The 23912-nt window shown below is 38.1% G+C and overlaps 1 protein-coding gene and 1 long non-coding RNA gene across 3 annotated transcripts; one reads left to right on the forward strand and one right to left on the reverse strand.

Moving 5' to 3' along the window:
- Positions 1-1121: 1121 nt before the first annotated feature.
- LOC108628561 (aquaporin AQPAn.G) lies at positions 1122-17157 on the reverse strand. Of its 2 annotated transcripts, none has more exons than XM_018030562.2 (4): positions 16688-17157; positions 13937-14130; positions 2188-2331; positions 1122-1721 (listed from the first exon to the last, which is right to left on the reverse strand). In XM_018030562.2, the coding sequence occupies exons 1-4, from the start codon at positions 16704-16706 to the stop codon at positions 1332-1334; spliced, it is 747 nt and encodes a 248-aa protein (XP_017886051.1). In that variant the 5' UTR covers positions 16707-17157; the 3' UTR covers positions 1122-1331. The 2 variants fall into 2 exon arrangements, with proteins under 2 accessions (XP_017886051.1, XP_017886050.1); XM_018030561.2 differs by lacking the exon at positions 16688-17157 and adding an exon at positions 15367-15915.
- Positions 17158-20329: 3172 nt separating this feature from the next.
- LOC113464784 (uncharacterized) lies at positions 20330-21702 on the forward strand. Its single transcript, XR_003389645.1, has 3 exons — positions 20330-20867; positions 20985-21227; positions 21321-21702. It is a non-coding gene; the product is annotated as an uncharacterized LOC113464784 (long non-coding RNA).
- The last annotated feature ends 2210 nt before the right edge of the window (positions 21703-23912 follow it).

Below are 23912 nucleotides of genomic sequence, written 5' to 3' on the forward strand. Positions count from 1 at the left end.
TTAAGGGGGGGAAAGGTTAAAGAATTATTTGTTTGCTTACAAATGTAATGTGCAAATATAAACGATATATTTATATGTAGCACCGTACAAGTTAATTTAATATATACAAAGCTTAAACGAGATTACAAAATATCGAATGTACATGGACACATTTTTTGTAATAAAAGTGTAAAAAGGCTGTTGAATAAAATTAGTCAAATGCCAAACATGGTTTTGATGCTGAATGTGTGTAATTTTGATATGTTATTATAGAATACTCCTTATAAATTAAGTACTTGGCTAAATATATATAGAAAAAGAGTCGTATTAGTTCGTTCCTTATATCAGAGATACGATAAATATATTAAACGAATTTATTGCATTTAGTATAGTATTAACAGTAACAAAATCTACTTGATCTACCAGATGCTGTTAAGACTAACCACTGAGCGGAGAATGCATAGGAAAAAAATAACAGCAAACGTGATCAGATGTTGCAAACTAAATCTTGCATTTAATTAATTCGTTGTTGCAAAATTTCAATTGACTTCGTTCCTCGTTCCCCTTTGAATCTTCAACCATATTCTGTCTCGTTCATAAAAATTAATGTACAAAGAATGCAAGAATACAGTTCATCGAACGACTAATCGTATTAAATACTCGTCAAAGAATACTAAAACTGTACAACGCAATAGACGGAACATTCTTCTCTTTCCAAGTCAAGTATTCAGTCGTATTTTAAAATGCAAAAATACATGATAATTGATTTCTAGTATCAAACCAAGTAAAATTCCTTTAAGGATGTATAGGCCATACACTTAAACAATGCTAGCATGTTGAATTTGTTATTATAGATCGCCATTTCGACGCTGGGATGGTCGGATTTTGTCAACATCAATAAAATGCCATATAATCATATGTCTCATTAAATATCAAAATTAGAAGAAAAGTGCATAGAAACTTTCTTTGTAGAGGATATCAGTACCTACGATTTCCGTATAAAAAGCTTTTCGCCATGGTCAACAATTAATTGAAAATTTCCTTCTATACTTTTTAGCACGTAGCTATTTATTATTAGCATTGTTCTTCCGACGTCTGATTTTTTTTTAATTATAGGAAATGCGTTTTTCTAAGATACATAAACTTTTGGGATTGACTGTATAGCCAATAGATTCTTAAAGAATACAATAAATATACGAATACGAGAAATGAAAGGAAACACTTCCACTAAAAAACTGCTACCGAATTAAACTTCATTTTTCATTTAAGTCACTCAAATTCCGTCTTTCCCTTGCCTTTTAAGAGAAACATGCTCCATTGCGAGTGATATTTACATACTATGTACTTCATGTTCAGAAGTCGTAAGATGCCTCATCGTCTTCTTTCTTGCGCCTGAATGCAATTTTGTACAAGCCGCCAGCGCAGCAGCCTCCGAGGAGAGGTCCGACCCAGTAGATCCACAGATTTTTCCAGGAGCCGAGGATAACCGCAGGGCCGAGCGTTCTCGCAGGATTCATGCTGCTCCCTGTTACGGGCACAGCGGCCAAGTGGGAAACGGTGATGGTCAACCCGATCGCCAAGGGTGCCCACCCCTTCGTATCGGTCCTCTTCGGATCTGTCACTGCATGGACGACTAAAACTAGGAGGAACGTGATGATCGCCTCCATGAAGACTCCTTGGCTCTCGTTGATCGACGAACCAAGACTCGTGACGCCTAAACCGCCCCCGTCAGGAATCAATACCTGAGAATAATTGTAATGATTAATTTAAAAAAAAACTTATCCTCGAACCAGTATCAGTATTTCCATTATAATTTGCACGGTCAATTGTCTTAATGAATCGTGCGTTGATATTATAATCGTTTATCTTCGTTGCATTGTTCTTATAAGGTGGTTACGTGGTGATTGTTATTGCAATCCATTAAACTAGAGGGTAATCACAGAAGCTAATGCGCGCATGAATCAACTGTCGTGAATGAATTAAACATCGCGTACTGGTTAACTCGTTAACTTCTGATGTAACCAACGCCGGTAAACAGATGATAAAACCTTGACCTTCCCGAATGTTTCGATTAAATCGTAGTGCCGATGACTAAGCGGTAACTTTTTTAGTAACGGATAACCAAATGTAGATGTTGCAAACTTTTGTATAAAAAAAAAGTTGTGCAATGTGGCAATAGCTTCTTTTAAATAGAATTATTAGGTTTACCTTTAGAACCGCTGAAGCAGCGATCGAACCGCAACATTGACAAACTATGTAGCACAGCGCTTTCAAGAAGCTACAATTCCCGCTAACTAGAAGACCAGCGGATACGGCCGGATTCACGTGGCATCCTGAAACCGGACCCAATACCTAAAACAAAAGCGGTGCAAAGTGAATTTACAGCAAACATCACGTAAAGAATCTAAAGGATTCTTGCCAGCTTTCAGATTTCTTAAACAATTTATTCACTTTACTCCAGGAACACGTAATGCTCTAAAATCTGTCAGTGAGCTCACGCGTAATCGTGGCTGACTATTGCATGAAACGCCTTAATTCTAATTCAAGTTTCGCAATTGCTGGCCGACTCGAGGCGTACGCGCCGATAAAGAGATCTCAAACTTACGGTACGAATGATCAAACTATCTGTTCAACTGAAACTGTCTCTCTTGCATAATTATTAGAATTTCTCAAACTTTTAGAAAGTCAATAAACACTTAAGTTTTAGTTTTAATAACAAAAGTATCTGACAATTCATAGACTGAATTGCATGTGAAGTCCCAACGTTAGATTCACGTTTGACGTTTAAAAGAAGCATTCTTTGGAAGCTGAGGAATTGTCGTTAACTCGAAATGATCGTTTCTCCTCGTTTCGTTTGGTTTCATAAGACGGACCCCAATTTTTCGAGCCTTTGAAACGTACACGCATACACGCGCATGCACACGCGTTTCTTGAGAATATAATATACACAATACGTATACATCTTGTATGGCAAAAGTTGCCCTTAATTCGAGTTGCAAACTTGATGCAACAAATGCGCACGTATGCGTGATCCTTTTGTAGCTGGCATAAATGATGAACGAGTTTGAGAAAGATTGACGTAACGCGATTGATTTGTGCGTCCCATTTCGCAGCGGAAAGGTACAATCCTCTCGAATAGTCGGGGCGGTCGATATACGTGCTATGAAAGCGAGTGGACTCCGGTGAAAAATTTTAATTGCCGCAAAACATGTGGAAACGTACAAAAAGTAGAGGAACCAATTACACGTTTCAAAATGTACGTGAGCTTTATCTATTTAGAAAATAACAATTGTAAGATAGATAGAGTCAGTGAAATCAACAATCGATCACTTTAAAAAATGAAATAACTTGTTTTATATTAAATAAAACAATTTAAATTTCTTCGAGATGTTGGAAGATATAGTTCACTAGAAAATATGCAAAAAGACTTTTTGCAGAAATTGCTAGTCGTAAAAATTAACGAACATTGCACTTTATATTCACCTAATTAACTCTATTGACTAACTTTATTTGATTTTAAAATTGTAATTAGCGTGAATTAGGCGGGTCAGTGCTCACGAATTCTTGGCAGACTTGTCGGCGTCAGTTAGCTCGCCGAAAAATACTTGTATTGGTATCGTACAGCAGAAACCAGTTGGAGGAGTACTGAATGGAAGCCGGAAAGAGATCGGGGAATGTATCAAAGGAAAATAACACAAATGAAGGAAACTGATTACAAGAGAATAATCAATGGAGAAACTAAAGCAAGAGGGTAAAGTAAGAATTCGGTTAGAAATGAAGAACGGCGAAAACCATAGGATAGAAGAAACGAAAGGAAACGTATATGATATGTGTTTAAGACGGTGGAGAGAAGAGAAGTAGGAGCGAGAAAGAGAGGGAAGTGTAAATGGTGTCTAGATTGGTGGCCGGGACCGATTTGAGTCGAGCAGAATCGGTGAGACAAGCGGTGGGCCCCGGCGCGGCCCAGTTCTCATGCACGTCGGCAAGGTCTCGGGTCGCCCCGGGCGATCGGTACACATGCGAGTACACCAACGAGTTGCCGCGATTACGCAACTCATCTTCTTCGGATCGCACACGTTTTTCCCTTCTTCTTGTTCTTGTTCTTCTCTACTTTCTTCTTCTCCTTCTACTGCCTGTCGTTTCTTTCGTCAAGGATGTCATAGGACATATACTATGTTGAAAATCATCGTGCGATATTTTGATATATCTGTCATTGTATCTCATTATATCTTCCACTTTTGTATTAGCTAAACAGATCTATTTCAATTTAAGTTGTCTCTATTATAAATTATTATATCTACGATCTATATAGGACAAAGTTTATCATATAAATTCAAGTTTTGATGCAACTCCAGATACGAACTTCCAAAAGTTTAATTACATTTATCGTATTTTGATTTCATGCTTAAGCATCAATAAAATGTGATATATTATACATATATAATTAGCTTGCACATAAATAATACAAATATTTCATTCACACACTAGTTCAGATGAAGATTATCAAAGTGTTTAAGGGGTTAATTCTTACGTTATAAAATACTTTAATTTGCCTTACGGAGACAGGATAAAAATAACTTTTTAATATCGCATCATTCGGCATAAATTTTCGAGAACAGTGCCCGAAGCGGCGATCAAACGCGAGATATCGGCTAATTGATTTTATTAATTACAGGATCGGGAGCAGGCTACTCGCCGCGGTCTTGATCTCTTTCGATCGAACCACAGCGGCTCTCGTGGGAGAATAGTAATTACCAAATGAAGGGGTTTCTCGCTGTTTAAAAAATGTTGCGTTGTCGTCCACGTCGTTGATGCGCGTTCGCAGGAATTAATTTCAGTCGGTTGCGCGCATCCTCGGGGGAGCGGCTTTCTAACGGATGAGAAAAAAACGAATGGAAAAGAAATCTCGTGCGTGCGATTTTAATTAATACGCGGCACGCCTAACCACGCGAGACGGAGCCGGTGGACTTGCACGCGCGAATCTACAAAGGGGAAAGTGTTGCTTCAACTTTTCATCGAGCCACCGCCTGTCCTTCGTATGGTTCCATGCCACGAACTCCTCTCTGTTCGTTCCAAGAAAAGCAATAAACGAACGCCCGGGCTCTTTTATTCGGCGAGTCGTACGCCTTGATAAAATTTTTCGTGTGTCCCGGTGTACGCCCTCTTCGTCTTCTTCTTCGTCTTCTTTTGCGGTGGGCCGCAGCGACCGGCGACCCGCTTATCTCGCATTAATCTTGAATTATTAATTCTGCAAAGTGTCTAGATACCGTAGACGTACGATGGGATTTACCCGGTGGCGAAACACCGTCGTTCGAGAAACGGGTACACAAACTCAAAACTGTAAACTTCGGGGATTCGTGGGATTCCGAAACGAGGTCGACGTACTGGCTTTTTTCCTTCGTAAGCGAGGATCCTTCTTTAATTTAACCAATTTCAAGAAATATTTTGCGATAAAAATCGATTCATGTGTTGATACGATGTAAGTTTTCTCCTAGATCAAAATTTAAATTGCTTTTGCATTTTGTAAACTGAATAATGTTTACAACCAATGATTTTTATAAAATCCAATGCAATCTCAAAACTGATTCAACAGCATTCAAATGAATTTATCGGGCGAAATGCGACAAGGTGGCGCAATTCATTCAAGGATCCGAAGCGGTGGAACGTTCTCTTCGATTATTCGCGTTTATTAACGATCGTAGATTCTCGAATTAGTCCATAGAGTTAGTTCCCTCAGGCTCTCGTGACCCACAGCCCCGGGCCATGACCGTTGCATGTTCGCGGTTATATCTTTTGCTCTCGTTCGTTTAAATGAATTATCGTGATCATAGATTCATTGCGAACGGGTCTTAACTATAGTCGAAAGTCCATTAATCATCGGACTTCAAAAACTAACAGCTAAAGACGTAATTTGTACGTGTTTTTAAGATAATTTGAATATTAGAAAGACTAAATTGATTTCGTTCGAATGCGCAAACATGTTATTCGTTAATAGATAATTAATAGAATTTGCTGTTCTGTAGATACAGAGACGAAGAGTATTTACATAAAACAACTTAAACAATATATCAATTAATGTAAATTGATTATATTCTAAATGTTTTTGAATAATGCAAATTGTTCCTCGAGGTCGAGAGTGCGTTCCCGCATGAAATTGATAGGAAGACTATAAAATCTGCAGACCGTGGCGGTAGTCTTGCTCCGTGGTCGCATAATTAGGGTACACGACTTGCACACGCTGCGCGGTAAGGTTCACGTACGATCGAGCGGGACAATGATCTTTTCGCTCGTGGATCACGTGTTGCACAACGGCCCGAGACGAAGGAGCGGTCCCTCTCATAGGCCCCCGAAAGAAAAGACCTCCAACGAGATGACTCTAATGTTTGCCGAAGGATACAAAGGTTATTACAACAGGATCGATTTTATCGCGAATTTCGACCAAAACCGGGAATTAATTGTGTGTATTTTAAGAAAACTGCAATTTCTCTCATCAATATTCATAGCACGTAGCACACTGTTTGCTGGAATATTAATAAATATTGTTACAGGAAAATAATGAACGTTTTCGCACAATATTTTCAAATTGTACATAAGTAGTTTGATATTTGTGCTCTAAATTGAATAAAAAATGTGATAGCTCGCTATAGTGTAACTTTCACGTGGCTAAAATTGTTCCGAAGAATAATTTCGAAAATATACGTGTATGTAGGTATCTAAAATGTAATGAACTGGATCACATGAATCGCTAAAAGAATGCGCATCTTATTGTCAGATTACGTAACAGCGAAATGTGTATTGCTTATCTGATGCACCGTGTTGTATGCACGATGACGTTATGTAGTCGGGCTAGTTGTTGCAGGTGTTATGCGTTATACGTCCCTTTTTTGTTTCGTCCAACGTGACAGTGTGTAAACATTTCTGTTTTATTCCAACGAGTGCAGGCTACATGCTACTTCTTTTTTTCAGCAGCGTTGGGTGTAACCAATATAGAAACTGGAACAATGCGCAAGCAATATAAACAAGAATCTTATAGCTGCATTCAAATTTCAACATTGCTTTGTACATATATATGTAATGAACTTATATAAAGGTATATTGAGTTTTGAAGAATGTTAATCACAGATATGTGATTCATAATAATTCGTTGTAGAATCATTCGCGTAATTTTAGCAATTTCTCGAAGAGCGATTTGAATAATCATTCGATTCCGATAATGATCAATTTCTGAAACTATTTAGGTGAGACAACTCAGTAGCCATACGAAACAATAGTTGCGCGTTACGTGAATAAAAGTTACTCATCCAATAACAATTTTCATACTTTCGTATAATTCATTTCTAATCTACTACTGCTTTACAGTACTTTTCTCAAATTATTTCTTGCAACAAGGAGTTGGCCTTATGAGAATACACGCATTCATAAAAAATGTTAAAATGATTTCTGCACCGAGCATAAATCATTTTCTTTTTCAAGCGCACGTGGATTGCCGAGTCATAAGATGGAAGATTAATAAGCATATTTCTTCCCATTCGGAGTCGACGTCGATTCGTTATTTGACCGGATTGACCGAATTTAACCATCAGTCCCCTATATTATACTTCTTCGCTTATCACGTGCCGCAAACCGCGCGACTAATTTCATAATTCGCAAACAGCTTGGAAAGAAACGTATCGAAGCTACGGCGTGATTCTGTATTTTGCACCACGTACGGAACAACGTTCGTATTCAGTCAAAGTTACTTTTCATTCCGCGCGCTATGTAAGAAGGTTGCGCAACGCCTGTGTCTTCTTTGACAATTACTCGCGACAAATGACGCATAATGTGGGGCGGGGAACGTACGATTTGCATTCGAATTATCGACGACAACTTTGAGACTTTTATACCTCTCTTTTTCTTGTTCCCTTCCAATCGTTCTGTCCTTCGTGAACCTTTCTTTATCATCGAGTATGATGGACTGAATCGTGCTGCGAAATAAATTATTGAAATTCTCGCGATGAGCCTCGCGTCATATCGAGAGAGAGAGAAAGAGTTTTAACATAAAAAGATTTCTCAATTATGATACATGTATTTTAATCGTTGCGTATACATATGATAAGAGTATCTAACTTTGATTTTCCAGATATACGGAACTGATACAAGTGGGGGAAGCGTTGGGTGTAACCAATATAGAAACTGGAACAATGCGCAAGCAATATAAACAAGAATCTTATAGCTGCATTCAAATTTCAACATTGCTTTGTACATATATATGTAATGAACTTATATAAAGGTATATTGAGTTTTGAAGAATGTTAATCACAGATATGTGATTCATAATAATTCGTTGTAGAATCATTCGCGTAATTTTAGCAATTTCTCGAAGAGCGATTTGAATAATCATTCGATTCCGATAATGATCAATTTCTGAAACTATTTAGGTGAGACAACTCAGTAGCCATACGAAACAATAGTTGCGCGTTACGTGAATAAAAGTTACTCATCCAATAACAATTTTCATACTTTCGTATAATTCATTTCTAATCTACTACTGCTTTACAGTACTTTTCTCAAATTATTTCTTGCAACAAGGAGTTGGCCTTATGAGAATACACGCATTCATAAAAAATGTTAAAATGATTTCTGCACCGAGCATAAATCATTTTCTTTTTCAAGCGCACGTGGATTGCCGAGTCATAAGATGGAAGATTAATAAGCATATTTCTTCCCATTCGGAGTCGACGTCGATTCGTTATTTGACCGGATTGACCGAATTTAACCATCAGTCCCCTATATTATACTTCTTCGCTTATCACGTGCCGCAAACCGCGCGACTAATTTCATAATTCGCAAACAGCTTGGAAAGAAACGTATCGAAGCTACGGCGTGATTCTGTATTTTGCACCACGTACGGAACAACGTTCGTATTCAGTCAAAGTTACTTTTCATTCCGCGCGCTATGTAAGAAGGTTGCGCAACGCCTGTGTCTTCTTTGACAATTACTCGCGACAAATGACGCATAATGTGGGGCGGGGAACGTACGATTTGCATTCGAATTATCGACGACAACTTTGAGACTTTTATACCTCTCTTTTTCTTGTTCCCTTCCAATCGTTCTGTCCTTCGTGAACCTTTCTTTATCATCGAGTATGATGGACTGAATCGTGCTGCGAAATAAATTATTGAAATTCTCGCGATGAGCCTCGCGTCATATCGAGAGAGAGAGAAAGAGTTTTAACATAAAAAGATTTCTCAATTATGATACATGTATTTTAATCGTTGCGTATACATATGATAAGAGTATCTAACTTTGATTTTCCAGATATACGGAACTGATACAAGTGGGGGAGGGGGGGGGAATTAAATTATACGCTGAGAGAAGGATTGGAAGAATAAAAAAAAAATAGAACTGTGCGCGTGGTAAAATATAATCCAGGAGGATACTCAGGATTATAAAATATTCTTATCCGTGATTTGGCGAGGCTGTCGGTAAGTAAAGTATCAAAGGAGACAGGACAAGAGTCACATTAGTTGAGATCAGAGGTTCGAGGCGAGTCACCGGGTCTCAGTCTCGAGTAGGTTGTCGGAGCCTTCGGGGCAGAATTGCACCATCCGGAAAGTTAGACCCCCTTGGGCGAATCAGCGGCCTTATTTACCCTTCTACCAAACGTGCCGGCAGCGGCTGGCTCTCTGACTGAGATCAACCAGCAACGCAAAGGCAACGTCACGTGTAAAGCGGAACGCACGCGTGTGCATACGTAACAACGTAAAAGGCGCTGCACACACTACTAAATACTTTGCACTGCTTAGAAAAATAGTTTCGCCTTTTTTTGTCCTGCCAAGTAACTGTCGATGCGTATATATGACATTTTTATGCTGTGCGAAGAAAAATTTCAGTTCCATTAGAACACAACAGAAGTAACAGCAAAATCTATTTCGCAATTATACATATAAGACTGTGTTAAACGATTACGGATACTTATTATTCTAATGTACTTTTTAATGTACATACATATGTACATATTGTTATTTGAGCAACTTCGTTGGTTGGTACCGAATTTCGTGGACTGAAGCTTCCGTAGTAGTCGTGATCAATGCTTAAGACCGGCTGGCAAAAATGATTAATGTTACAGCATATTGCTCGACGACATTATTAATTGTAATAATGATACATGAAGCACTTATTGCAATCATTATACTAGTTGGGCCCGTGTGCATCATTAATAGATGGTATACAAATGAAGCGAGTATGAGTCGTCTCGATGATTGTGATAAATGATCGCCGAATGAAAATCAGCCGAGCGAGATGTCTCGACTTAATTGAATGCGATTTAATTGCACAAAAAGATTGGAATATTTTATCATTCAAAAAAAGAATCTTTATTTCTTTGCAACATAAATTAAATTGAAGGAAAACCAGATTTGGTATATAAGAATCATTCACGAAAAAGCGACGTAATATAATTTCCATATATAAAAGTATAAGTAGCAAAATTGGTAAAGAAAAAGAGGATTGATTCAGCAGAATAATTAAGAAGGGATCGGGGCGCATTCATCATTTCTGCCGTTCACTTCTATTTATTCGCCAGCGTCGCAAAAGTAAACGTAGACGGGTAAATACGAGTGAACCGCACCTGAACTAAGGATGGACTTAACTACGCGAAACGCTTCGAAGCATTTGCCACACTCGCTGGTTTGATCGTTATTTCGCCCTATATCGGGAAAGGCGAAAGATAAAGAAAGAGAGGCCGAGTTTGGGATTCGACTAAGAGACTCGTTAACTTCTCTTGATCCACGCTGGTTCGCGTCGTACAGTAAAATAAACTAACCCGGGCCGTTAAAGAAATGTTCGGACAAATATTAGTATTTTAGATAAAAATGTTAAAATATGTATTAATTAATAATAATTCGCTCGTGTTTTATTATGTACTATTGTAAATTTTTAGTGCGAGAAGAAGAGAGAACGAAGTGAAGAGAAGTACATAAAAATCGAACAAATTGGGATGGGGGTATTGCGAAAATGTTGAATCATACAGGCTGTTTGTGTTAATGATCCAAACATTTCCTTTCTCGAGGGGTTTAATAAAGCGAGAGACACGCGGCTACGTAGGATCAATCGTTGTCTAAATTTACCATCTCTCTCGAGTGAGCTATTATAGACTCATTTATTGTGTAACGAACCAGTTCTATTCTAAATTCTCGCAATGAAAACAGGTATCTCGCTGTGAACACGGTGTCAGTCATTCAGATTCGCTTCTCGATTCGTCGTTCCGGGTCTGAAAGATTTTTTTTCTGTTTTCAAAATGTCAATGAATGCAAAGCGGAGGTATGATCGGACACACGTGCTCTCTGGTTTTGGGTGAGGATCGACCCGGGAGAGAGACAGGCAGTCTAGTTGCTAAACGCGGCGAGAAGAAAGGAGTCCATTGGTCTTCTCGTCGCGTTGGCAAATTGCTGATTTCGTGGATCAGCATCCTCCCACTGTCGGCACTGCCTACGCCTCGTTAAGTAATTACGCGTTCGGGTTTGAGTCACTTCGTCTCCGCTTTCATTTGTACCGCGTTTCCGAGGGTAGCGCGAGAAGAGAGGGAAAGTTCTGTTCTCTTCATGCCATGGAACGTTTCAACTGTCCTGGGTTTTATGCACATATATTTATATTCTAATAGTTCTATTACAGTTCAAAGAGCTAAGCTAGGTAGAGCAACAAAGAAATCGATGTTGGATATTTTATACACACCTAATCTGGAGATGATACGGAATTAGCTTCTGGCATTTGATAATTTCAGAAATATTGAAGCACTTTCATTTGAAATGAGTATAATGAAATTTATCTCCTATCAAATGCGACATCTGCGCATGCAAAGCATTAGAAGATTTTAATTTGGTCTGTAGATAAGATAACATCATGTAGTGTACACTTCAGCGGAAATCAATAACTGCTCGTTAGTTATGGGATATCTTTTGGTCAATTAGATTCTATATTTTGTAATATCTTGATGCTGCAAAGGGGCGGCATAATATATGCGAAAAATTCGAATTGTGTTGCTGGTTATCGGAGATTGAGACGGGTTACGAAAGCTCGAGAGGCATTGAGCAGAGAGGGAAATAATGTTCCAAGGGAGAAAATAGGTCGCGTGGTCAAAAAAGATTTACTTCGTTTAATGGAACATGTTGCGATAAAATGTTGTTCGGACCGGTGCGGTGCTGCTGTTAGCACCTCGTGCTTCGACTTCTCTACCGCGTTGACGGCTGCAATGTGCGACCCATTTTTTTCGCTCTTCGCGCGACAACCAATAAATGTTGATAATTTTTTCATTAAATACTTTCGTTCATACCGATTACAGCGAAGACAAATTTTGAATTGAATTTAACAAGTTGCAACATAAGCAGAAAAAGCGATGAAATGTACATTGGAGAAATTTGGTAACTCGGAGATTAATTTCGAATGTAATTAATGAACCAGATCTGAATAAAATAGTCTGTAAATATTTATTATCATGAGAAATCCAGTACTTAGTTTCTTCATAAGAAATTTTAATCAAGAGTAAACATAACGAATAATTTTTATTACATAGTTAGCTACAGGATATTGTAAATACCCCAATTTTCCTTGAATGAGTGCAATTGAAATTCAATTACGAATAATTTCGCGTGTTACATAACTTCATCAAGAATTTTATGCAATATTACTAATGACTTGGAATTAAGTTATACCTAATTACATGCCAGTTCTCATACAGTCTGTTGTACCAAGGTGAATGTCAATGATGACAATTATTTTCATCAAACATTTTTGTTTTGTATTCAGAAGGGATCGGGAGAAAGAAATGTAAATCGGATCGTAAAACTCGAAAGACCTTGTCCGATCGCTTTCGATTTCTGCGACGAATTTGCACGTGCTGGCTTATCGACCCAACAAATTAATTCCCAATTTGCTAATCGACCGAAAAAGAAAAGGGCAACGCGCTGCGAATGAACGAGTGAACGTTAGCGAGTGTAATGGAAGGAGCCGATCTTGCTCGCGAAACCTTCGTCCGGGACTTCGGTTCGGTAAGGTGAATGGGAATCCCCCCCTTTCTTTTCTGTTTCCCCACTGCGTCTCATACGTGGTTACACGATTCTTACGTGGACAAGCCGAGAACGCGATTTACTTTTGTCCATTCAATGAAATCGGATAAACACGAACTGGTAAATGATTTATCACGTGCGTAACGATCGCCTCGTTGAGAAAAAGTCGATCTTACTGATCTCTGAATGAATATTTTATAAAAATCTTGTAGTTTGAATAATATGAAATAATGAATACTTATATATTCTAATTATTTATTCCATTAGTGCGATATAGAATGAACTACTTTTCAAAAGAAGCAAATTTTATATCGTATTTCTATTCATTAACTCATTCTTGAAATTTTGCATAAATATTAACAGTTCATTCTAATTATAGATGTGGAACGTAAGACGTTCTTTAACACAGGATAACTTTCTAGTACTGGGACATTTGAGTTTTTCAAGAAATTAGGAGGACTGGTTATCTACATCATGTATCAAAAAAATGTTAACAAAATCATAACTGCTCGAAATTGCGAGCAAGAGAATGAACGTTGCTGTTTTTTAACTATTTTATCCGGATTAGTAATAAAAGTTTATATAGCACATTTTGTATATTGATATCAATTATATACGTGGTAAGAATTTCAATGTAAGCAGTTAACGCTACTACAATTGACAAAAGCTCAAAGTCGCGAAAGTTGGCCGAAATCAATGATTCTCAATTTTTTGACGTGGATTTTAAATTCTTGTAACTCGTACTTACAACTTTTTTGACACTTTTTTTATACATAACGTAGTAAACTAATCCTTTTAAATTCTAAACAAAAAATTAAATCGCGTGAACTACTATTAAGAGAATCATTCTGCTTCATCGAGCGTACGAGCGCTCTACATCCTCTGCAGGTAATAATGACATGAACGAACTTACGTGAGCTAGACTGGCAACAGCGAGACCAAAGGTGAACGCGATGTGCACTACCGTAGGCGAATTTGCAGCTGTCCACGTAACGCAGGATGCGCAGCCCAGCAGGACCAAGAGGAACGTTCCCAGAGCCTCGGCGAACAGCATCACCAGAAACTCGACCTTCGTCACCTCCTCGAGACCGACGAAATCCTTCGCGCCTGAACAAAATGGACAGCGGAACAAAAATTTTTGACGTGCGACTTGTTCATATGCAACTCGTTGCAACACGACGTTTCTTTTAAACGATACGCGAAGAAGACCATTTTCCGTCTTCATTGAAATGTTAAAATACCTTGCATTCGCTCGGTGAGCGGACAAACGGGATTGAGTATAAAGAAATTCGCCGCTGAAAGGGTTGTCAGCCGTTTTCAAACAGCGGCGATTGTTTTTTTTAAAGGCACGTCGAAAAGCAAATATGAATCTTAATTCGGTGTATCGATACTTTTGTACTGTTTGTCTACCTTTCCTTTTTCGGTCCTCTTTTGTTTTCTTAATAGGGTGAATGATTGTGCAACAGAAATCAATGATACAACGCAAAGTTGAAATACAGAGAGAAAAGAGTTGTGTGAAATGACAATAATAGTATTCTAATTCTGTCATCATCGTTGTTTGAATTTGAACTGAATTAAAATAATCATATTGACAAATGTAGAGAATATACGTAAGACAATGATGGTAAATTTTTTTAATCTTACTAGACATAAAAATGTCACAGGATGGAAAGGTTCGTATTGCGTATATCACTTGTGTAAACGTTCCCGGCAATTAAGCTGCTTTGAGACGAACAGTACAGCGTACCGTGAAACGACAGAAAAATGTTTCCTATGTAATTTATTATTGAACCAACAGACAGCAATCGGAGACATCGCCGATATGCGTGCGCGAATTGCAAAAATAGTTGCCAACTTCGATCACGCTAAAAGATTAATGCACTGTTCGTACGTTTCCCTCTGATAGTAATCGTCCATAAAACCTACTGATATTAATTAGAAACGACGGAAGAGTACTTCTTTCCTTTCTGCGTTTTACCTTGCTAATAAAATTTATGCAGTCTAAAGTAGCTGTTTAATACATTACGTCGTTTGTTTCGATAAAATATGTAGATTAATGATCCTGGCAAGTTTTGTAAATTCTTGCTGGAAGTGTTATCATAAATTCCTCATTATAATAATGACGATAAATGCATAAACGAGACAAATGAATGTAAATAATATTAAAATGTCTTTTTACTTTTTATTATTTATAATTCCGTTACTATATTTCGGTCTTGTTATACAAAATAAAAATAATGATACTTCACTTTGTAAACTGTGTGTACACTGAAATTCTTATTAAATGAAATGTTGACAATCACTAATTCATCGTTATCTTAATGTTGAGAGTAAATATCGTACCTTTCCACTCTTTGCCCATTTTGCTCTCGGTACCAGAATGAGTAACTTCGAAAAATATGCAACGACGCGACGCTTTCCTTGCTTTGCTACTCCCTGTCCTCACTTTTCACAGTAGTCGAACGTCAGCAAGGGTTTGTTTCTTCATCGGAACTTGAATCACCGATCACCGATTCACAAGAAACGATAATTTCCCCTCCGTTTCAGAACAAAAGGTCCCTTACGAAATAAGAAGACAATGGCAACCAACAACTTATCACCTCGGTCGGCGTAACAATCGAACCGGGACTTTTAACGCAGCGTAACGAGTAGCCGCGAAACAGGTAGGCCACGAATCTCCGCAAAGGGAAACTGCGGAGGGAAACAGGAGAAGGAAAGAAAGGAAAATAGGTGTTTCTGTGACACGTGAGATTCGTGATACGTTCGACGACAGGTGCTACTCATCCACGTGTAGTCTCTGGGCTATTGAGTTCGCGGAGCGCGAGTTTCGCCTTCATATATCGGTGTTCTCCAACTGCCTGTCCTCCCCCCAATCGACAATCGCGAATCCCTCCTTTCTCACCTCGTCCACCTCCTCTCTTCATCATCGTAGACCCCCGCCGAACTGGCTCAAAAAACTCATTCAAAACCGAGGATATTTTATTTCGCGATCCCGCGGGATCAGTGAGTCTCGCGATCGCAGCCTCTCCAGCCTTGACACGCTCTGGGTTAATGTATTCGCGTCCTCTAATGTACCTGATGTCAATTCCAACGATCTCTTCGTTAAATAGGTAGTATATATAATTTACAACATACACTTACATAGTGTTTCTTCAAGAATGAAGTTAGTTTTCTATTATGAATTTGTCGTTCGGCGACTTATTTCTGTGTAGTGGATTATGAACGAGTAAATGTTCTATATTCATAATCTTATAAAAATATTTAAAAATAGACACTAAGGTACACGCCCTATGCCTTTTATTTAAGATATAGTTCATATATTTTAAAACCTTTTGCATTACGTTTAATAAATTGTGTAAAAAATGTTAATAATACAGAATATCTAACAAATAAGAAGCTTTACGTCTCTTAGCAACCGATTCTACAATCTACTGATACAATTTCTTAATTTCAGAACTCTCTATTTGCATCACTATCATTCTCTACTTTCCATTTAATGACATATATTATTTATAATTCCGTTACTATATTTCGGTCTTGTTATACAAAATAAAAATAATGATACTTCACTTTGTAAACTGTGTGTACACTGAAATTCTTATTAAATGAAATGTTGACAATCACTAATTCATCGTTATCTTAATGTTGAGAGTAAATATCGTACCTTTCCACTCTTTGCCCATTTTGCTCTCGGTACCAGAATGAGTAACTTCGAAAAATATGCAACGACGCGACGCTTTCCTTGCTTTGCTACTCCCTGTCCTCACTTTTCACAGTAGTCGAACGTCAGCAAGGGTTTGTTTCTTCATCGGAACTTGAATCACCGATCACCGATTCACAAGAAACGATAATTTCCCCTCCGTTTCAGAACAAAAGGTCCCTTACGAAATAAGAAGACAATGGCAACCAACAACTTATCACCTCGGTCGGCGTAACAATCGAACCGGGACTTTTAACGCAGCGTAACGAGTAGCCGCGAAACAGGTAGGCCACGAATCTCCGCAAAGGGAAACTGCGGAGGGAAACAGGAGAAGGAAAGAAAGGAAAATAGGTGTTTCTGTGACACGTGAGATTCGTGATACGTTCGACGACAGGTGCTACTCATCCACGTGTAGTCTCTGGGCTATTGAGTTCGCGGAGCGCGAGTTTCGCCTTCATATATCGGTGTTCTCCAACTGCCTGTCCTCCCCCCAATCGACAATCGCGAATCCCTCCTTTCTCACCTCGTCCACCTCCTCTCTTCATCATCGTAGACCCCCGCCGAACTGGCTCAAAAAACTCATTCAAAACCGAGGATATTTTATTTCGCGATCCCGCGGGATCAGTGAGTCTCGCGATCGCAGCCTCTCCAGCCTTGACACGCTCTGGGTTAATGTATTCGCGTCCTCTAATGTACCTGATGTCAATTCCAACGATCTCTTCGTTAAATAGGTAGTATATATAATTTACAACATACACTTACATAGTGTTTCTTCAAGAATGAAGTTAGTTTTCTATTATGAATTTGTCGTTCGGCGACTTATTTCTGTGTAGTGGATTATGAACGAGTAAATGTTCTATATTCATAATCTTATAAAAATATTTAAAAATAGACACTAAGGTACACGCCCTATGCCTTTTATTTAAGATATAGTTCATATATTTTAAAACCTTTTGCATTACGTTTAATAAATTGTGTAAAAAATGTTAATAATACAGAATATCTAACAAATAAGAAGCTTTACGTCTCTTAGCAACCGATTCTACAATCTACTGATACAATTTCTTAATTTCAGAACTCTCTATTTGCATCACTATCATTCTCTACTTTCCATTTAATGACATACCGACAGGAATTATAATTATGGAAGCAGGAAATTAATACCGTCTATTACGGTTGAATATACGTAGCGAGATTATGTATACAGTGATATTAAAGTCAAATAGTCAAATTAGTGCTACCCGTTTCAAGATTGTATCAGACGTAATCTTCTGGGATTCATTTTTCCTTTTCAATCTAAATATTGTTCTGCGTTAAGCCTGTTTGCTTTAGCTCAGTGAACGGCCGAGCGCATTTTACTGCACCGATGCAGTTTTGTAATCTACCCTAATCTATATCCCTTTAATCAGTTTTTACTTTATCTTAATCCATTCGCAGCATATCTTAATCCCTTATTGTGTAAATCTAACCAGAAGCCCATTGTGATAGTTTCTAACTTTTTCACTTTATACCTGGAGTAATTATATAAATAATGGCATATTTGCGTTGCCCAGATAAGTTATCAGCGTTTACGAACGTGGCTGCTCATGTTTTGCGTATATTCACCATGACGCATTGTTCTGTCAACTAGAACGAACGTTTGATTACTAATTTAGACGTAATTAAAGCAGACTTTATGTGCTCAAATACCTTACGCCTTAAAGATTCTTTTAAATAAGTCTTTCGTTTATTTATGGTCTTGTACTTTGGATGAAACGACATTTATTTGGCAAATCGAAATTTACATTTTAAATCCAGCGCTTAATATAGCCTTGAAAGTGACATTCGCTTCTCGAATATCTATTGATTTCCTCTTCGTTTCGTGATATAATTAAATAACGCAAATTGATTCGTAGTAAAATGCAGAATTAACGCTTGTTACAAGTCGAGCAGCACACGTTTTCACGCAACGCCGTATTAAACTCCTGATTTTTATATCGCACGTAATTGCAGTTGCAACAGAGTATTGTATTTAATAATTCGAAGTAAATTGGCACTGATTACAACTCACGGTAAGATCGTTTAAGCCATTATAAAACACTTTACTTCTCCTATCTCCCTCTTTATTTCTCTCATGGTATTTCTTTTTAACACAAGATTCACGGTAACGAAAAACCGGAAAAATACCACCACGCGTATGTAGGATGAGTGACGTCGAACTACTGCGTGTTACGTTACCAATTGCAAATTATTCATCTCCGAGACATCAGCTATCGCTATTGTAATGTTATTCCATGACGGTCAGGCATGGAAAAGTCATTTTTCATGCGTGGCTTGTTTTTCACTCACGAAAGAAGAACGTATTTCCTTCTTCAGCATGAAAATATAAATAGCGTGATAACATGCTTAGGTTTTGCTCTGTTGCCGTTGTAAATTTATTCTTATTATTGTAGCAAAATATTTGTAAGTCTGTAATAGCCAGGCGTATCTCTATCTCGTCCGGCTTTCCATCCTGTTTTTTTTTTTACCATTCATCCGGCAGTCTCTTGCATAATCCATGTTTGGGTCTAGCTTCAAACTAGACGAAGGTGATCGGGCACGTTATGGCTCGCGGTTTCGTGAGAATCACGCGAAATGATCTCCTTCGTTCGACTTTCAGACAAAATTGTATTCTTCTCGCGTCCGGTTCCAATTTTTCACATCTCAAAATCGTTTGGACACGATTCGTGCAAATTATTAAGAAATTATACTGGGAAGTTTTGAAACAACACAGTGAATCTCGCAATGTTCTGTTAATCTTCACGTTACAATTTAATAGATATTATCATCGAAACAGATAGATTATGATGCGCTTAAGATTGGTAGTAAAACGACGATACGCATCAACTCTATGATTTGGTAGTTTTAAAACTGGCAAGGCCGCTTCCCATGCGTAATTGTATGTATTTCCTGGCATCATCGGATGGCCAAAATGGTGGTATCAACGAGATAATTAAAACTCGACGAGTTAACAAACGGTATGCAAATATCGTGCGAAGCGGTAGGCAACGAGCACATTTTCATTTCCCCGTTATCGGTAGTTATCTGCTTAAGCTGTGTTGTTCCGTAGATAAATTATGCTCCCGTATGCGTGTGTGTACGCGCGCGCGCGCATCGAATTCTTGCGGATTGCAAAACTGCGTGCTGCATGCGCACCGCTGACGTACATGTCCCTCGATAGTAATTAAATGCTATTAATTAGGTCGCCATATGGCCAAGTCTCCTGCCAGTAGATCGCTTCCAATATTTCAAGGTTTTAAAGAATTCATCAAATGTTTGAGATTTATTAAATTTGATCCTTCAGCCTTTCACTCCTTTAAATGACGTTTTCTTTCAACATTTCAAAGACTTATAATGTTTACTGGCTTGTTTTTAACAGTCTCATAATCAGAGTTTTAAAAATTATTCGAACAATAATAGAAAATTGTTAATTTGTCTAAATGGGTAAAATTTTTATAAAAAACGTGCATAAACATTATTTGTGTGAGTATAAATCATCCAACGTGTCGTCGTTACTGAATACGATGTTAGATGCGACTTATGTTCGTTGTTCGATTGCACGAAATGCCACTTTAACATTACTTTCATCTTTCATTCCTAAACCACTCCTACGCCATTATTATTAATTGAATACAATAAGAAATACAGAAAATGTCAAAATAAACGTGATGTTTTCTATCCGATGGTATCAGTGAACATTGCGCAGAACAAACGTCAATTAAACGAAGAAATACGTCAATGCCGGCACTTGATGACTTAATAGGCTTAGGAATTAGTCGATGCGTGTTATTCCTTGATATAATAAATCCAGTGACAGTGTTTCGTAAAAGTGTACCGGTCGAGTCTATTCCCGGAGGAAGTTAAATGTCAGATTTTATGGGCCTTGAACGAACAATGTCCGAATATGATCCGTGAAACGTGTTTCGCAAACTCCTTGCCCCAGTAATAAAAGCCTCGAGGCTGCATTTACAAGTTCAAAGAACTCGCAGGGCGTGCGTTCTGGAAAACTTCTGCTCCATTATACATATTAAAACGATCGTTTCTGGTGCATAGTTTGTGATATTGTTCACATCTACTGATTTTGCAAACGTAATACTTTTCCATTTCTAACAAGATCATAAATGAGGTAAGCGCCAACATTTTTACTACTTGAAACAGGAAAGCTACTGTTTTTGGACAGTCTAGCGGTTACATAAAATGCATAGTGCACAATTGCATCATTTCATCCTTTAACTTTCTCCAGTTTTTACGTCAAGCGCAACCCGGGCGCGGATTTAATAACAATCGGGAGGGAAATTGGTTCAACTCGCAGCGACAAAAGCGAGTCGACCGTTTCGCACGATGCAATAATAGTCTAACGAAAGCGAGAGAATACGGTTTCTACGTGCCCACGAAATTGCTACAATTATATCGCGGCACCGTGATCAGTCTTTTCTTACAAGAACCGGTACACCCGCGAAAACTTTCCATTTCCAACGATAAACTGGTATGAACTCGATCTAGAAAAAATAAAATAGACGACTCGCGATACGTTTCATCTGGATCCTCTATTTTCGTTAATGAACAATGCTTTTCACAGCTAATGAACTTTGTTCAACGACGCGACGTACCGATCCTGTGAGTGAAAACACGGATTTCCAGTGAAACTTCCTGCTTTTGTCCGAACGGAAGATATTTTTCTATATCGTAAATCACGCGGTTGTTTCAGATTTAAGAACAAACAGAGAAAGTTTCCTTTGTTCTTAAACGAGCATCCGTATTAGTAACACACGGTAATTAATATTCAATGGAGAATTATTTGTAAAGATGATCGTGGGAAATCTGTTTGGTATGAATACTTCTGTCTTCAACTTTAAGTTCAGATTAGGTTTCAATCTTGATTATTCGATATTTTGTTGAATGACAGTGTATCTAATAAGTATTTGATTGTAACAAAAAAGTAGACACGGGAATAACAAATAATATTGGCACTTATTGTTAATTAATTGTTAATTTTTTAACGTTACACAATGAGAATTTGCATTGAATTCGTCGAAATAATCACCGAAATTGGTAAACGACAAACAAAAAATAACAAGCATGTTTCCAGGAAACGGGATAAAAAACGGACGTGTTACGTGAATTGCAAATTTTCACGGGATGCGCGTAGGAAACAAGGAATATAATTGCCAGAACGAAACGATTTAGTCCGTTCTGATGAGCTAGCTGAACGAACACGGTTACTCGTTACGTGATGATCATTTCAATTTAAGTACCTATCCCCATTTGTGATCTCTTATCAGCTTTATGCAGGCATTCATTTTCTAAATCACGATTCACGCGTCGATGCGCAGTTTCAGAATTTCTGGAAACAGGAATGAAGTAATTGAAATTGGAGTAGAATAAATACGATGCTGACCAGTCGGATGCTTCTCGTATGTTTTCCTACGCGTTCATTACGATTCGAACTTTTATGAATAGCAGGAGTATCACTTTTGAAATTTAATTGTAAATATGGTAATGAAGGTAGTATGAAGTTGTACTACGGTAGACTGGTCATTTACAATGAAACCACAGAAGTAACGAAAACGCAGACCCATGTAATCTCTGTTGCGGTCTACCATGGTATTAAAACATTCTGTCAACCGTACTGAACGTAATGGAGACTCGAAATTAAATACGCCGTAAAATATTACAAAGTGCAAGCGACCTCTGAGCCATTCTCTCACTCTCCAGCTTATGAATGTCAGTACATAGAAAGGGATAAGTGGACGTCAAACGTGAGGGGTATATCTCAATTAAATGTAAATGAAATGGAACATGAAAGTTCAAAAAGTGTGTCGTAATTCTCTAGTTCTGAATATTTTAATATTGATGGAAATCCCAAAGTTAATGAATTGAATCTAATGATGTCAAATACATAAATGATCATATTTATGTAGTAGAATACTATGTGTTAAAAATTACATGAGGATGTTAGATAAATTTTGTATTACTGATAATAATAGAGATTGCAATTAGGAGAAACCCAGTGCTCAAGTGCTGTACTCGAACTCTGATACATAATACTTGAAACTGTTCGAAGAAATGCTGCAACATCGATCTTCGTATTTGAATTTGAAGTACGCAGTTCGGGGAAAGAAACATAGCAGACGTTCATTACGAATTGGCGATTACGGTCAGTTATCAGGACGGAGTTGACGTCTTCTTAGGAGCGGCAGACTCGTACTTCGACGTACCTACATATACTTCTCCTGTGTACCTGTTTAATGTCCACGTAGCGGAGATCGGGGGCAGATAATTGCCGTCGATAGTCGGTTTATTATTAAATTGAACTTCTCTCTGCGTTTTCTTTTCACTTCGTACTCGCCCGCGGTTACTTGTACTACTTGGCGATCGACAGAACCTTTTCTCCGTAGAAACTGACTCACTCGATGATTAACATTGTAGATATTCTAGGATTATTATGTTGCTCATTATTTATTATGCACATCGTCGCGGGATCAACCTTCTTCGTTTTACATTCAAGTATAAATTACAGACTCCGATATCTCATTACAATTCAAATGGGTAATTCCATAAAATATTACAGCACAATTAAAGAAGGGCTCGAGGAAATACTAGAAGAACGATTGAAGGTAAGTATTTCGTTTCTCGATAAATTCGCGTTATTCGCGAGATGATTTGAAGTATTATAAAACACTTTGACATTTCTGATGCGTACGTATGTATGTAGGCCAAGAAAGTTGGTCTGGTGAATAAAACGATTAAAAATTAATTAAGTAATTGGTACAATTCTTCGACATCTTCGAGTAACTTTTCATGTCAGCAGGCAACATTTAAAAAAAATTTACATGTTCCCGAAGTCGAAGTGTCACATCTCGTCGAGGACGAACGAAGCAGCAGCTGCACTCCTTTTTTCCTTAAGAAAGAACGAATCGTGCGTTACGTACGACAGATGCCGGTATCCTTTTTCACAGGTGTTTTATCTGCGCCGGTCGCGTAACGAGACACCATCATGAAAATGGCAAACACCGACGCGAATCCATCGTGTAATTACGGCGCGGTGTTCCGTCGCGTCGCGGCGGTGCGTCGCGGAGCCGGTTCGGAGCACGTGCTAAGTTAATCAATCCAGTTAGCGCGAAAACTGGTCATTATACCGGGCTTTTAATGGCAAGCAAATCGCAACCAC

The sequence above is a fragment of the Ceratina calcarata genome, unplaced genomic scaffold, assembly GCF_001652005.2.
Source record: "Ceratina calcarata isolate Rehan_Ccalc_2016 unplaced genomic scaffold, ASM165200v1 scaffold53, whole genome shotgun sequence".
Classification (NCBI taxonomy): Eukaryota; Metazoa; Arthropoda; class Insecta; order Hymenoptera; family Apidae; genus Ceratina; species Ceratina calcarata.